The sequence below is a fragment of the Saccostrea echinata genome, unplaced genomic scaffold (genome assembly GCF_033153115.1).
Source record: "Saccostrea echinata isolate AGI-Se365-2 ecotype Australia unplaced genomic scaffold, CSIRO_AGI_Sech_v1 ptg000042l, whole genome shotgun sequence".
NCBI lineage: Eukaryota > Metazoa > Mollusca > Bivalvia > Ostreida > Ostreidae > Saccostrea > Saccostrea echinata.
In genome coordinates this window covers 2,256,283-2,274,011 of record NW_026889791.1, presented here as the reverse complement: position 1 = coordinate 2,274,011, position 17,729 = coordinate 2,256,283, and the positions used below count along the sequence as shown (strand labels likewise).

General features: G+C 31.4%; 2 protein-coding genes and 1 pseudogene across 2 annotated transcripts; 1 reads left to right on the top strand and 2 right to left on the bottom strand.

Annotated features, from left to right (window-relative positions):
• Positions 1–6,364: 6,364 nt before the first annotated feature.
• LOC133201148 (putative nuclease HARBI1) lies at positions 6,365–8,926 on the bottom strand. Its single transcript, XM_061336931.1, has 4 exons — positions 8,446–8,926; positions 7,768–7,880; positions 7,435–7,546; positions 6,365–7,024 (listed from the first exon to the last, which is right to left on the bottom strand). Exons 1-4 carry the CDS (start codon positions 8,891–8,893, stop codon positions 6,633–6,635), a joined length of 1,065 nt encoding a protein of 354 aa, XP_061192915.1. The 5' UTR covers positions 8,894–8,926; the 3' UTR covers positions 6,365–6,632.
• A 414-nt stretch (positions 8,927–9,340) lies between these two features.
• Positions 9,341–11,649, top strand: LOC133201019 (uncharacterized). The gene is made up of 4 exons (XM_061336822.1): positions 9,341–9,522; positions 10,020–10,024; positions 10,819–10,968; positions 11,275–11,649. Exons 1-4 carry the CDS (start codon positions 9,341–9,343, stop codon positions 11,592–11,594), a joined length of 657 nt encoding a protein of 218 aa, XP_061192806.1. The 3' UTR covers positions 11,595–11,649.
• A 1,457-nt stretch (positions 11,650–13,106) lies between these two features.
• Positions 13,107–16,580, bottom strand: LOC133201150 (putative nuclease HARBI1; annotated as a pseudogene).
• Between the last annotated feature and the right edge of the window lie 1,149 nt (positions 16,581–17,729).

Sequence of the window (17,729 nt, the reverse complement as noted above, 5' to 3'; positions counted from 1 at the left end):
GACAGTATGTCGAATATGAAATACACGGGAAATTCCACCTGTGTTACAATTGAAAAACGCTTACTGGAAAACAACTTTCATTTCATACATGCACATCATGATATATTTTTTTGTACTTGCTGTAGATACTCTTTAACTAAATTTTACTTCTGTAAATATCAGAAAAAGACTCCTTGTCTTGTTTACTAAATTTCTCTTTACTTATCAGCGATTTGTTAATAATAAACCTGTTTTCCATTGTTCGCCAACTTTTCTTTTTGCAGGCCCTTGAGTTCCCTTTAAACAACAAATACCAAGGTTAATAACCACAAAAATGATATTTATAACAAAATTGACATCTTATTTTGGTTTTTCACAGTCTAATAGTATGTTAATTAATACATGCTTGCATGTAACAATCTTCAAATATTTGTTTTAAGAAACGTTTTCTTGGTCGGATTTTGAGTACTTTGATGATTGAATGATAAAATGGAGTGTCTTGATACGAAATTTATTATTCATGGTTTCTCAAATTTCTTCACTGCAAAGGTTATAAAATCATATTTTGGAGGAATTTGCAAATGCATTCGGAAATTTCAAAATAAAAGAAAAGTTTTTATCCGGCTCTCTTAAATATGTATAATTAATTTCACCCACTTTATTACTTCAGAGAAAGATACAGGCTTTTAAAGAGTAATGATAGTCCATGAATATTTAACTTAAATTCATTTTCTTTTCTTATAGTCACGCAATGATCTGGCTCCGGGATCATGAAACTGTCTTAAATTTAAGTCAGACTTTTGACTTAAATTTAAGATTTAGACTTAGCTAAGATCGCTTACTTAAGTGGATCACAAAACGATCTTAGCAAAAACTTAGTTAAGATTTGTCTTAGTTAAAAAACCCTTTATTGTCATAGTAACCCACGCGGTGTTTAGAGCGTATACGGTAAATGTGGAACTCTCCAATGTTTTGGAGATACAATTTTCGTCTGCTTACATTAGTCACGCAATGGATGCAGAAACTCCCAAAAAACGAATAAGAAAAAGTAACTGGGACCCCAGGGAAGAGATTACATTAGTGGAAGAGGTACAGAAGAGGGAGAAGGTACTCTTCGGAAAATTAGACGGGTCAGGGAGGACTTCTGTTGATAAGACAAAGGCCTGGAAAGAGGTCACTGACCTAGTCAATGCGTAAGTGTTGACATATCACATTTTCCCCAAATCATTATACATTGCCACAAAATAAAACTTTGATGAAAACTAATTGAAAAGAAAACCAATGATGTCTTAAAAATCTACTAGACTGTGGCAGTTTAAACGGTGTTCATACTATCAGTAATGCAGCTATATACTGATATATACATGTAGGCCAAGCTGTTATACGACAGCACAACCACTAACGAACTTAAAAACTCGGACTGTGCATTACAACAGCTGATTTTAAGCAGATAACTCATGCATATACAAGATACAATAGTCTCAAGATTTTAAAATACTGTATGCAATTTAGTAGAAAAGCAAAATACACAAAAGGGGAAACCCGAAAGCTATAAATAGATATTGCAAAGCATGTATGTATTCTTTATTATGGAAAATAAAATATTAAAAATTAACCACAATGTAAGAAACATTAAATTTCTATATATATATAGTTTGTTAAATAGATTCATTTTTTTCATAGTGGAAGTACATTTAGTTCGTGCAGAGATGTGAATGAAATAAAGAAGAAATACCAGAACATCAAACAGAAAGGTATGATGCTCTTCTGATAATCTATAAATACATAAAAAAAATATTAGATGTACTTTGTTAAGATATTTAGGTTTATGAGTAATAATTAAAATAAAATATTGATTATATAACAGTGCATGCCCAAGGGATTTTAAGATTAAACAAATTTTCTTATCCCCCACACCAAAAAAAAAAAAAAAAAGAATATATTATAATAAAATAAAAATAATAAATAAACAAATTAAAGAAAATAAAAGCATGGGAATTTTTCAATATTTCTTTCAATTTAATGTCTGATTAGGAAATTCTAATTGTGTAAAATGTTAACATAGAATCTTAAAAATGTTTCCCAGAAACTTTAAATTAACAAAACCTCATATATTTCTAAAACATTACAAAAAAAATTTATTGAACTGAAAGTTGTACATTTTCCCATTTTTCATCAAAGTATGTGTCTTGGTCAAACATAATGTTGTTTATCTAAATAGATATCACTTCTTTAGTGATAGAGGCAACCTATTTAAGCAAATTAAGATACATGTATTTGAATTTTGGAAGGAAAAATTTTGTTTGTTTTATTTATCTTCAACGCTGTATTAATAAATGATGTCAATACTATAAATTTTAAAAATGGGATCAACATTTATTTTCACTACAAAATGTCTTGAATTTAAAACTTTGAAAATTGTCGTCATGCGCAAAATCCCCCATGGGAATTTTCAAAAGTTGGCATGTATGGATTGTCACCATTTAATTTAATATCTCTATTGTAGCAAAAGAAAAGAGAAGTGTGATTTTGAACCCTAAGACTGGGGGAGGGAAAAAACCATCATCTCCGAATGTTAGTGAACAGTTGCTGTTGGACAACTTGGAAGGCAGACCAAGTCTATGTGGCCTTCCGACTGGAAAAGACACTGCAGCTGGTAATGAATAATAATAATAAATGAATAAGCTTTTAATGCACAATAACATTAATGATTAATTTCATTTAGTGTATGGTGAACTATTAAAGTATTAAAAAAAAGATGAATTTTACAGGGATAATTTTTGTTGATAGAGTCATCAATAAAAAAAAAATATGAATGAAAAAAAATCAGATCAATCAATTATCAAAAATCTGAGATATGAATTTGAATGTATATTCAAAAAATTATGTAAAAATATTTATGCCCCACTGCAGGGGCATATTGACACAACAAGTTAAATTAAAAAAAAAAATCATTCTTGCAGAATCAGTTGTGGATTTCTTGGATGACAACCATGCCTTGCATGAATTTGATTTGACTAGTGAGACCACTCAGCTTGAGCATTTGTTTCCACAAACACAGCCTCTGCCCTCCACATCTACCACTTCATCAACAGAGCTTCATTTGAAAGTTACACCAGAAATGCTTCTTCAAGAAGAACTAATCAACATCAAAGAAAGAAGAAAGCTTATAAAAGAACAACAACAGCTTGTCCATCTTCAGAAACAGCATGTAATGTTAAAAATTAAACAGAAAGATCCCTTTTTCAATTTCGAACACCTTATGAATGAAATGTAAATTTTTTTGAATACGTAGTAACAAATACACTGGTTTTTGCATGTGCGATGTGCCTGACATCACAACAGATGTATCAACATCCATGTATTACAAAGCTGCAATGCATGCCTTTAGCTATTTGTATTACTGTAATGGGAGCAGTAATGCTTGGGTGTTGATACATTTGTTGTGACGTATAACATCATAGTTAATTCTTATGAGCTTTTCTGATCACAATTTGTCTGGCGTCAGTCTGTCTATATCTGTCTGTAAACTTTTAACTTCTATTTTGCCTTCTTCTTTCCTGTCCTCTGGCTGATAATTAAGTGTCTCTGTGGTCAAATTAAATTTATTAAGTATGTAAAACGTATTCTTTACACATTGATAACATCCATCCAATTATTCTCATACTGTATGTGTATTTCCAAACATTATGACATCATTATGATATTTTGTATCTACGTACATGCTATAATTGGTTTCTCATAAGTATGTGCATTTGCTATAATAATTCACTGAATGTTTTATTCTTCTTTGTAGAATTTAGGATCTATGACTTTGCATTATTAAATTTGTTTAACACATTAATAGCAATCAATATATTGATAAAATTTTTGACAAGTGGCATTGTATTACTGTACTACTGTTATAACAACTGCAGTATAATCACTAGTACTGGTAAAAAAGGGTTTTCTTGTGGATATGTATAAAAGAGTATCTTCTGCATCAATAATGATCATGTCATTATTCTAGTTGTAGTTTTTGTTACAAAATTTATCAATACCTCATGTATTTTAACTCTACACTGCTTGCACGCTGTATCAATTTCATAATTCAGTGTGATTGTAAGAATAAAAGTATACCATAGAATCAGACCTCATTAGTATGCAGTTTATAGAGGTTCCTTATTTATGAATGATAGTGGCTGTATACTTGCATACATTTAAACTTTTCATGGCATTTTTCAAATATTTATGCCTTACCACCTGCAGTAAAAATTTCTAAAAAGTTAAAAGTAGAGAACTGCATGTATCTTTAGTTCTTTACCATTCATCTTTATTATATGCATTTCTTCTCTCTCTGATGTTGCAATACTATAAATACTATATTTGTACTTTTTTTGGATTTACAGACAAATTGTATACATACTAAATCCATCATTTACTGCTTTGAAATATTGGTAATTCTTGTTGTTGATTCAGTCCACTCTTTTTGTTCAAATTACATTTTAGTATCTATGATATATATGTTTTTGTTTTTCTTGACAATTTTCTTTAAAATTTGCTTCTATCAAATGGAAAGAAAAACTGAGTCTTATACAATAAGCCATATGTTATATCAATTCAGCTTTTGATTCAAGTATCAAAGTTTAAAAAAAGCAATAAGACATATTCAGTGTTTTCTAAAATCCTTCATTGAGCATTGATATCACTGACAATCAACTAACATGATATATGTATAATAAAATTCACAATTTTCCAGTTTGTTTTTTTTTAATTTAACAGATGTTGTACATGTTTATAAATACAGTATAATTAATTCCCATCATTTTCTGTTCTTTGAAATTGTTAAATCTTTAGTGGTATATTTTCTAAAAGTTGTTATTTTAAGAAAAAATATACAAGTTATTATCACTGAGTACAATTCCATATACTGTACATATGTCAGAAACAAATGGGAATATTGAATAAGCTTTAATTTGCTATTAATTGTTATCATTTATCTTGTAATTTTTTTATTTGAACATCTTTCATATAATTATTATTGTTTTGTTTGGATGACAATTTAACTTTAAAAAATGCCCATACACATTGATAGTCAAAACAATATGACAATGGTGATGCTTTAGGTTATGTAAAAAACATAAGGTGCTTATCAATACATTGCAAAATATCCCATTTTAAAGTCAAGAGTTGTTTCCCTTTACGCAGTCATGCATAAGCATGCATGTGCTAAAAAAAAATTGCACTGAATTTAATTAGAATATTTCTCTTATTGAAATATAAAATAATTAAAGTACATTTAATGCATTTGAAATATAAAATAAAGTACAATGCATTGGTGCATGTTAATTGTAAATTGAACTTCATCATGCATCCATTTAGAAACTGTTTAACTAAATTGTTATGAAATAGACACAACAATGAAGGATAAACTTTACAAACTAATATGCTGCATATACACGAATAATCAAATTGATTTGGGCCAATTTTTTTTTTCATAATTCAGTTCAAAATGCAAGATTATTAATTAACTTCATGAAAATCAAATTTTTTTTACATTATTAAGTTACACATTTTTTCCCTCATGTGTCATTTGTTGGTAGTAGATATTTTACTGCATTGTTAATGTTGAAGGAAAGTTAAGCAATCATATTATTATCATTGCTTTCATTGCAATAAATTTGTTTTATTTTCATTATAAGTATCTTGTGTCTCATAGAATGACTCACAGAGTGTCACAAAAAAAAGAAAAAGAAAAATACTACACTGCAAGACAATCCATATTGACACTTGCTGCTTTCAAGAAATATGAGATGAGATATAGAGAGGGAATAATTTTTATGCCCTATAATAAAATATTTAGGAGTATATAGAATATGTCTGACTGGCTGTGTCGCCAAAAATTTTAACTTCATAACTTATGAATGGAGGTGGTATGGTTTTCATATTTAAGATGAATATTCATTATAACAAGACCTTTCTTTCATGTATGACCTCATGACCTTGACCTTTAAGTGTGACCTATCTTTAATGAAAATAACCCACCTCGGCTATAACTTCTGAAGGCTGGTGATAGCTAGCTAGGGCTTTCATGATTCACACATGAATTATTTTTACAAGACCTTTCTTTGGGTATCAGCACTTTTGAATTCATGACCTTGACCTTTGAGTTTGACTTACTTTAACCTCAGCCTTAAGCTGCTTAAAGGGGGCTCCAGTCTTCATAAATCTTATATAATAGGAACCACAAATAAAGGGAAATTTCCTTATTATAACTACATGTAAATAACGGAATATAATATACTGGTTGAACTATTAAGGTAAATATATTTCATATACTGGTAGTTGTAATAATTGCTAAAACGAACACAGAATATTACTATTAATAATAATGATTTATCACACTGACAGATACATACTGAAATGTATTGGTATGTTTGTAACCTTACAACAATACCAATGATGTACTAGGTACAGAGAGTGATACAACAGTGCACTGTGTGATTTAACTGATATTGGGAGAAAACATTAAATAAACTGCAAGCAGTATAAATTTATAAATGACTTCTGCTTTGTGATTATGACTGTATATTATGTAAGAACTGAACAAGTTATAAATTATTATTCTTTCCTAGTTTCTCATGAATTAAGAAGAGAATGGCCTGAGATATTAATTAGTAATCAAAACATTGTCTGGCAATGAGTTCTCTGTATCCAAAACCATTGTTGTTACCGTGATTGATCTCATCCACATCTGGGCCGGCTATGATTAGGTCACGTGGGTCAAGGGACACAATATCTTGCCTCAGGATCCCTATGTTATGCAGGACAACACAGGTTATCACATACTGACAGGCTCTTTCTGGGCTTGTTCTAAGGCCAATGGAAAGGCAAGGGAATCTTCTCTTTAGTATGCCGTATGTCTGCTCGATAAGGACTCGTGTTCTACACAGTGCACTGTTGTATCGCTCTCTGTACCTGACATCATTGGTATTGTTGTAAGGCGTCATTAGATATGTCCGACAAGGGTACCCAGAGTCCCCCAAAAGTATACCATTATGCTGACCTGAAAAATCATGAAATTAATATATTAAAAAAAAAAATAAATTCAGAATTACTAAAAGGTCTGGAAAGCAAAATGACGAAGATTTCAGTATGATTCAGCAGATGTTGAAAATATTTTAACTACATGTACATATACTAAAACTCAAATTGCGTTTATTGTCTGGCCTTTATGGGCCATATGACTTTATCATTTGAAAAAAAAAATACCTTAAATCTACTTTATGTCAGTACATATAATTACTGATAAACATTACAGTTTTTTTCCTGTTCCTTATTTAGTTTTGTTTTATTTGCCATATTTTTCTTACACTTATTACATATATATCTTCAGGGAGGTATAGGAATATCACAGTTAAGTAAAAATATTCTATCAAAATTCAGTTAAAATTAACTGCATGTGATATTATTTACCATTCTCAAACTGCTGACAGAGAACACTTTCTCGGAAAACCCTTGAATCATGACAAGATCCTGGCCACTTGGCAACACAGTTGGTCACCATAAAATTAGCATCACAGGTCATCTGAAATATGATCAAATTAAACATTAATTTATTGTTTGTAAATTTAATTTTCATAATACATGCATGTTATTTATCTTTAAAGTCAATGATTGTGATGGATTCACATATAAGCGGATTTATTGCCTACTTTATTTCTAAATTTAAATCATTGAAAGCTTATTTAGCTCTTTTAATGTTTTTTTTTTTTAATTTAAAATCATTTTGAATCAAAAAACAATTACCATGACATTTAAAGAATGATATCCTTTTCTATTCACATAATCAGGCTCATTTTCAGTAGGAGTTTGGATGCGGATAAAAGTACCATCAACACATCCCAAGACACCAGGGAACCCTACAATAAATAGATTTCATAGATTAATATTTTCATCAGGCCAATAGCAGCAAATATCATAAGTTTTCAATTTGTTTGTGTGAGTAAATATATATACCTTTTGATGATATCCGATTCCCTTTTTATTTTTAAAATCATACAGAAGTTATAGTTATGAACATATCAAAATAGGATTAATTATTTACTGAACATGATAATAAAGTTATGAAGAGTAGAATAGTAAAGATTTCAATGTACAATATGACTGATTTTGGAGTTACCCCCCACCCACCCCCCTTTTCTGTCGCATATTGTATATATACATGTAATTTAGTAACAATACACACTCACTAAAACACACATATATATAATGATTACAATTGATAATGTTCGAGGGATCCTTATTTTTTTCTTAGATGTAAGAAATACATAAATGCATTTAAAACAGTGACTTGAGATATGGGTCGAAAAGGTAGAACCGAAATGCTTATAGAACGAAACGTGTTTACTGATTCAAGGGGGCGCTGTTGTTTGTTTTCAATGCGAAGGTCTCGAAATATGTAAGTGAAAAGCCATGGATTCTTACCTGCGATAGCATGAAACATTCTCTTTACGTTGGTGGCATCCTGTCCAGAAGGAAAGCGAATAAAACGGCCAGCAACATTCGCTATTGCAGATGCCACCCTGCGGATGCATCGTCCTGCCGTGGCTTTGGAGATGTGGATGGCATCCCCCACAAGTTGATGGAAGGCCCCCGTAGCCACAAACTGGAGGAAAACCAGCAGCTGAATCATCGCTGGAAGGGCCAACGATCTCTTGGTAGGATGGGTTATTCTGTCCTGAATGGTGTCGTAAATAAACATTATCGTAGGGCGGCGAAAACGATATCTCTCGAACAACTCGTCATCTGTTCGTAGGTCCAGTGGATTCAACCGATCCCTGAAAAGCCTGGGGCGAGGGAGACGCCGTCTTCGCCGGACAGTATCAACATTTCCCCCTTGAACACGTCTCAAGAAACCAACAACAGCGGCCATTTTGAAAGAACTTAAGATCAATCTTAAAACTTAAGACTGCCCATGAGCAGTCTTAAAATTTAAGACAAAATTCCAATCTTAACTCTAAGTCATTTTTTTGTGATCCACTTTAAGAACAATCTTAAATTTTAAGTGCAAATTTTTGGAGTTAAGTCTGACTTAAGACTTAAGACAGTTTCATGATCCCGGAGCCTGGCTCCGGGATTATGAAACTGTCTTAAATTTAAGTCAGATTTTTTACTTAAATTTAAGATTTAGACTTAGCTAAGATCGCTTACTTAAGTGGATCACAAAATGATCTTAGCAAAAACTTAGTTAAGATTTGTCTTACTTAAAAAACCCTTTATTGTCATAGTAACTCACGCGGTGTTTAGAGCGTATACGGTAAATGTGGAACTCTCCAATGTTTTGGAGATACAATTTTCGTCTGCTTACATTAGTTACGCAATGGATGCAGAAACTCCCAAAAAACGAATAAGAAAAAGTAACTGGGACCCCAGGGAAGAGATTACATTAGTGGAGGAGGTACAGAAGAGGGAGAAGGTACTCTTCGGAAAATTAGACGGGTCAGGGAGGACTTCTGTTGATAAGACAAAGGCCTGGAAAGAGGTCACTGACCTAATCAATGCGTAAGTGTTGACATACCACATTTTCCCCAAATCATTATGCATTGCCACAAAATAAAACTTTGATGAAAACTAATTGAAAAGAAAACCAATGATGTCTTAAAAATCTACTAGACTGTGGCAGTTTAAACGGTGTTCATACTATCAGTAATGCAGCTATATATATAGGCCTAGTTGTGATTATACGACAGCACAACCACTAACGAACTTAAAAACTCGGACTGTGCATTACAACAGCTGATTTTAAGCAAATAACTCATGCATATACAAAGATACAATAGTCTTAAGATTTTAAAATATTGTATGCAATTTAGTAGAAAAGCAAAATGCACAAAAGGGGAAACCCGAAAGCTATAAATAGATATTGCAAAGTATCTACATGAGTACATGTATATATTCTTTATTATGGAAAATAAAATATTAAAAATTAACCACAGCTGGTTAACAGAAATATTAAATTATTATAGTTTGTTAAATAGATTCATGTTTTTTTTCCGTAGTGGAAGTACATTTAGTTCGTGCAGAGATGTGATGAAATAAAGAAGAAATACCAGAACATCAAACAGAAAGGTATGATGCTCTTCTGAGAATTTATAAATACATAAAAATATTAGATATTTAAATTCATAAGTAATAATTAAAATAAAATTGATTATATAACAGTGCATGCCCAAGAGATTTTAAGATTAAATAAATTTTCTTATCCCTCCCCCCCCCCCAAAAAAAAAAGAGAAAAGAATGATAATAAAATAAAAATAAATAAATGAATAAACAAAATAAAGAAAATAAAAGCATGGGAATTTTTCAATATTTCTTTCAATTTAATGTCTGATTAGGAAATTCTAATTGTGTAAAATGTTAATATAGAATCTTATTAAAAATGTTTCCCAGAAACTTTAAATTAACAAAACTTCATATATTTCTAAAACATTACAAAAAATTTTATTGAACTGAAAGTTGTACATTTTCCCATTTTTCACCAAATTATGTGTCTTGGTCAAACATAATGTTGTTTATCTAAATAGATATCACTTCTTTAGAGATAGAGGCACCTATTTAAGCAAATTTAGATACATGTATTTGAATTTTGGAAGGAAGAATTTTGTTTGTGTTATTTAGCCTCAAAGCTGTATTAATAAATGATGTCTGAATACTATAAATTTTATAAATGGGATCAACATTTATTTTCACCACAAAATGTCGAGAATTAAAAACTTTGAAAATTGTTGTCACGCGCAAAATCCCCCATGGGAATTTTCAAAAGTTGGCATGTATGGATTGTCTATATCTTTATTGTAGCAAAAGAGAAGAGAAGTGCTATTTTGAACCCTAAGACTGAGGGAGGGAAAAAACCATCATCCCCGAATGTTGGTGAACAGTTGTTGTTGGACAACTTGGAAGGCAGACCAAGTCTATGTGGCCTTCCTAGTGGAATAGACACTGCAGCTGGTAATGAATAATAATAATAAATGAATAAGTTTTTAATGCACAATAACATTAATGATTATTTTATTTAGTGTATGGTGAACTATTAAAGTATATAAAAAAAAGATGAATTTTACAGGGATAATTTTTGTTGATAGAGTCATCAATAAAAAAAAAATTATGAATAAAAAAAAATCAGATCAATTAATTATCAAAAATCTGAGATATGAATTTGAATGTATATCCAAAAAATTATGTAATTTTTTTATGCCCCACTGCAGGGGCATTATGACACAACAAGTTAAATTAAAAAAAAAATCATTCTTGCAGAATCAGTTGTAGATTTCTTGGATGACAACCATGCCTTGCATGAATTTGATTTGACTAGTGAGACCACTCAACTTGAGCATTTATTACCACAAACACAGCCTCTGCCCTCCACATCTACCACTTCATCAACAGAGCCTCAGGTTCATTTGAAAGTTACACCAGAAATGCTTCTTCAAGAAGAACTAATCAACATCAAAGAAAGAAGAAAGCTTATTAAAGAACAACAACAGCTTGCCCATCTTCAGAAACAGCATGTAATGTTAAAAATTAAACAGAAAGATCCCTTTTTCAATTTCGAACACCTTATGAATGAAATGTAAATTTTATTAAATAGGTGGTAATAAATACACTGGTTTTTGCATGTGCGATGTGCCTGACTTCACAACAGATGTATCAACATCCATGTATTACAAAGCTGTAATGCATGCCTTTAGCTTTGTATTACTGTCATGGGAGTAGTAATGCATGGGTGTTGATACATTTGTTGTGACATACATCATGCGGTAGTTACTATATATAGTAATTCTTATGAGCTTTTCTGATCACAATTTGTCTGGCGTCAGTCTGTCTATATATGTGTCTGTAAACTTTTAACTTTTATTTTGCCTTCTTTCCTGTCCTCTGGCTGATAATTAAATGTCTCTCTGGTCAAATTAAATTTATTAAGTATGTAAAATGTATTCTTTACACATTGATAACATCCATCCAATTATTCTCATACTGTACGTATGTGTATTTCCAAACATTATGACATCATTATGATATTTTGTATCTACATACATGCTTAATTGGTTTCTCATAAGTATGTGCATTTGCTATACATGTAATAATTCACTGAATGTTTTATTTCTTCTTTGTAGAATTAAAGATCTATGACTTTGCATTATTAAATTTGTTTTACACATTAATAGCAATTTAATATATTTATAAAATTTTTGACAAGTGACATTGTATTACTGTACTACTGTTATGGATCTCATTTTTGATTTTGATTTGTTTTTCAATTAAGTATAATTAGACATTTTTATTTTTATACCCCATATAAAGAAAGGGGGGGGGGGGGATTACATTGCCCATATTTTTCTGCAAAGTTTTCTGGTCTATAACTTTGAAAAGTTTTCCGGTCTATAACTTTGAAATGGAGAAACATTGGATGCACATACTTGGAGCAAAGATTGTTTTTGACTTAAAAGTGTCTCCTGACCTTGACCTAAGGTCATTTGGGAAAGTTTAAGGTCACTGGCACGCAAAGTGTAAAAATTCATGTCAGGTCAATATTTTTTAATGGAGAACCATTGGATATCAGTATTTCACTAAAAAAGAACACATTTACTTATGACCAGAGAATGAGTCATATTTTTTATTTTAACCAAGGTCATTTTAGCAAGTTCAAGGTCACATTTACAAAATAAGTGAATGGGCACTGTAAAAACATTGTATAGGGGGATATTATTTTGTTAGCTCGTTCACGGTACCTTTCTTGTACTCATTTTAGGCAGTTGGAAATAATTGCTAAGAAAATGAAATAAATTTAATTTTTGATAATTCTTGAGGACATGATGCTTTATATTTTTACCAGCATACGTGATGAAGCAAATTAGCATTAGTAATTGTGTATTTGTAGTTCATGTGCCACTGCTTTATCAAAAAGTTAATTCATATTCTACAATTTTTTTTAATATATCGGTAGTTGATGTATTAATTTGCAACATATTATGTTATTCAACTATCATTTTGGAAAGGAAAAAAATGATAGCGCTATATTTTTGATATCAAGCACTGTCAAAATCTTTTAATAGGATGTGAACAAAAGTTACAGATTGTACATATTTTCAGTTAAAGAACTGATGAGCAATATATTCTCTGTGACCAAATCCATTTTGGTTCATCATGTGCAAGTTGTCCTCAATGTCAGGACCAGCTATTACTAGGTCGTTAATGTCTGTGATTACAATGTCCTGGCGTAGGATCCCTATACTGTGTAGAGTAACGCATGCCACAACATACATACAGGCCCTGTCCGGGTTGGTTCGAAGTCCTACTGACAAACAGGGGAATCTCCTTTTAAGAATACCATAAGTTTGTTCAATGAGGACTCTTGTCCTACAAAGAGCCCTGTTGAACCTCTCCCTGTAGCGTAAATCATTAGTAGTATTAAAAAGTTTTACAGGGGTAAGCTGAGTCTCCCAAAATTACTCCATCATGTTCACCTTGAAATAATAATATTATTTTTTATTTTGTTGAAGTCTTTAAGGGTAATTTTAATTTTCCCCTTTATTTAAATAAATTAAAATGTTTTTTCACAAGCCTTTAGAAATAGTGAAGGGTAAAAAAAATACATGTACTTAATATGAATTTATCACTGAATTTTACAGTAGATATACATTGTTAATAGTTTTAACTGTAATATGAAAGGCATTGATTTGACCTGGTGATTACAAGAATGTTTGCCATGCAGAAACCATTATATGCACTTTAATTGATTTGTTTATCATTGATTTAATGATTGTTTCAATGTTTTAATATTCTGTTAATTTTTTATGTCCATAGAAATCTGCTGCTTAAATTTCCAATGATTAAAACATACATGGTGAATAAATTGATGTTTGAACTTCTGAGGTGATTTATATACATATGTTTGTTTACAAGCTATAGACCATCACCTTTCAAGACAATTATACTCCTTTCTGTACTGAGGTATTACATTGTATTACCATTTTCAAATTGCTCACACAGCCTGCTCTCCCGAAATATCCTTAGATCGTGACAAGAGCCCGGCCATCTTGCCACACAGTTTGTTACCAAAAAATGCTGTCACATGTCATCTGAAAAATTCAGATGAAAAAAAGATTACCCTATTGTCTTGTCATATCTGTGTTTCTGTTAATTTTTTAAAAATATTTTTCAAGCCAAGAAAAAAAAAGGGAAATACAGTTGAACTTTGGTATCTCAAACATAGATATCCCCAACTACATATTCCTTCAGTATTTTACCCTTGATATCTCAAATACTCAGATATCTCAAAGTTTTTTCTCAGTCCCATGGACTTCGAGATAGCAAGGTTTGACTGTATTCTCATTGTACCTGAACACTCAAGGAATGATAACCTTTCCGGTTCACAAAATCCTGCTCATTTTCTTTGGGTGTTTGTATCCTTATGAAAGTACCGTCAATACAGCCAAGTACTCCGGGAAAACCTTTTGAAGGAAAACCAACACCAGTGTCAGATTATGATCCCTTGGAGCAGGGTACATCAAGCCACAATACTAAGAAGATGAGATCTTTGCATAGGAATACATAGGAATAAAACTTTCTAAGAGTAGTAGGGCCAATTTTAATCACATTGATATTGATATGCAAATATTCCCAAGTTTTATGGGTTGAAGTTTTAGCTCACTTGAGGCAAAAACTTAAGTAAGCTTATCTGATGCAAGAGTAACTGGCATCCATCTTTCTGACTTGTCTAAAACTTTCACATTTTCAACTTATATGGAAATCTGGGCAATTTGCTGGGATCAAAGTTTTGCATAGAAATATATAGGGAAGAAAACTTTAGAAATCTCATGAACAGCAGGCTTATGATTCCTCATATTAATATAATTATTTTTCAAAGGATTTAAATTCATCAAATCACAATATGGGGTCCAAAATTTTATTGGACAAAAATTAATCTTTTTTTTCAGAAAAAAATGCAAGTGTGATGCAGGTGAGTATTATGGTCCCTGGGACCCTTTTTTAAAAAATTATTAGGGTGGGGTTAAAATTAGGCAGGACCATAATTAGTGAATTTAATATGCAGGCATCACAGAAATTGAAAATTCAAATTTGTTTTTTTTTTTTTTGTTTTTAATGGAACCATTTGGAGATAAAAAAAAAATTGCGGGAATATATATATATATATATATATATATATATATATATATATATATATATATATATATATATATATATATATATATATATATATATAACTAACTTTAAAAAAAACTTGCAAGGACCACAACAGAGTAATTTAATTAATTTGCCAATTTACCATGCAAAGATTTGTGAATAGGGGTGTACAATTCTGTTTAATTTTTCTTGGATAAGTCTAAAATGTGGCCCGTATGGGTCTCTTGTTCATAAATTATATTTATAATAATTATTTATCGAGTAAATTCTTATCATGGGAGATATATATGGAAGAAAAAAAGAAAGAAAAAACATCGTATAATTCTTTCATGGAAAAATTCCCGACTAAAAATATAATAAAATATATAAAATGTTATTTTATGGTAAACAATTTCTTCATGCATGGGAGGATTTTGTGTTTTAGACTTAAATGAAAATTAAGTCAATTATAATGGAAAAGGGTCAAACTAGCCCGTTGTTAGAAAAAAAAGGGGGGATCAATTAAATACGCTTAATCTGTTATCTTGTAAACAAGGGACAGGCCCGTAGGAAGAGCCATAACATTATTCAGTTAGAAGTTGAGGGGGGCAGTACCAAAAATTTCCTGACAAGCAAAAAAAAAAAAAAAAAGGTCATTAGATGTTTTTATTGTGGGGGGCACAAGCATATAGTATGTATGTTTACTATAGTAATCTATATATCTGCAAAATTAGTGGGGGGAGGGGGGGGGGTGAACGTCACAAAAAGTGCTTGCTTTATGGAAGAAAAAAGTATAATGCCATTAAAGAGAATTGACTTTTTCCAAAGGTAAACATATTACATGGTTTGCTTTACGAGAGTGTTTACGGTACAGTACATTCTTGCATACAGAGGGCGCTATCGTAACAAATGTGAAGGTCGCATATAATGTTTACAAAGCGGGTTGGATGTGAATTTGGTTGCAGTGTGTGTTTTTGATTCGTGAATAGATTGATACCTGCTATTGCATGGAAATTCCTTTTCACATTGACGGCATCTTGACCTGTAGGGAATTTAATAAATCTCCCGGAAAATCAGTGCACCAGTGCAGCCGCCACTCGACGAATACATCTCCCCGCAGTGGACTTGGAGATATGTATGGAATCTCCTACAACCTGATGGAATGCCCCCGTAGCAACAAAACGCAAGAAAACGAGAACCTGAAGAAGACTTGGCAGAGAGAGGGATCTTCTTGTAGGATGGCGAATGTGGTTGTCAATTAAATCAACAATAAAAATGATTGTTGGACGTCGAAAACGGTATCTCTCGAATAGTTCATCGTCGTCTCTCATTTCCAGTGGATTAAATCTATCCCGAGACAAACGTGGACGTGGAAGTCGCCTTCTATGAGGATTTTGTTGAAAATATCGGCGAATACGTCCAATAAGGTCGGCCATATTTAATGTACTTAACAACAATCTTAAAACTTAAGACTGCCCATGAGCAGTCTTAAAATTTAAGACAAAATTCCAATCTTAACTCTAAGTCATTTTTTTGTGATCCACTTTAAGATCAATCTTAAATTTTAAGTGCAAATTTTTGGAGTTAAGTCTGACTTAAGACTTAAGACAGTTTCATGATCCCGGAGCCTGGAGACCATTTCACTTAAGATAGAAAATTATCGTAAAATGGGATCATAGCTCTTCAGCAAAACTCTAATATTTTTTGAAAATATTAAGATTTATCTTAATCTTGACATCTAGATACCTGTCTTAAGTCTAAAATAAAAATCGTGGCAGGATATCTTTTGGCTATATACCAAAGGATTTATAAAAGAACGGTTTTAATAGAACAATCCTTTTGACTATATCAGGTTAGTCAGAACAATGACCCCCCCCCCCCCCCATAATAATCTTGCCAATAAATACTATACGATGGAAAACATAAAATGTAACTATTTGATAAATGTGCCCCATTATTCTTTTAAGATATTTTTGCTTGGTTGTGCCCCTTTCAAATTGACCCCCCCCCCCCCCCCGAAATTACTAATTATACATGTATGTAAGATCCAGGTATCATTTATAACTTCATTTGAACAAACCTTGCCATTTATCTTTACACATAAAAAATTTATGCAACAGAAATTATTTTGCTATAAATTAACTACAGCTCACAAAATATTGTGTTAAAACACCGATCAAAATCAGAAAAGAAAATCTTATTTTGAAGTACATGTACGTCTATTTCTATATATGTAACTGACTATAAAGAAGGGACAGAACTCTTGTCATAACGGTGAAGTATCGTTGATGGTTAAGTGTAAATCTTATACAGTATTAATTTTGATGCACCAGATGCGCATTTCGACAAATTATGTCTCATCAGTGATGCTCATGCAGAAACGTTGGAAATCCGAAATATTTAAATAAAAAATTTGGAAAAGCTGAAAAAAGGGGTGTCAAAGGCTGGGGCCAAATAGGTCTAAGGATTAGAGGTATGTGTGAGGGAGATAATCCTTAATTTTGAACTTAATTTCTAAATTTTACCACAGCAATAAATATATTTTAGTGCATTTAAGTGCATAAATATATTTTGTGCATTTTTAT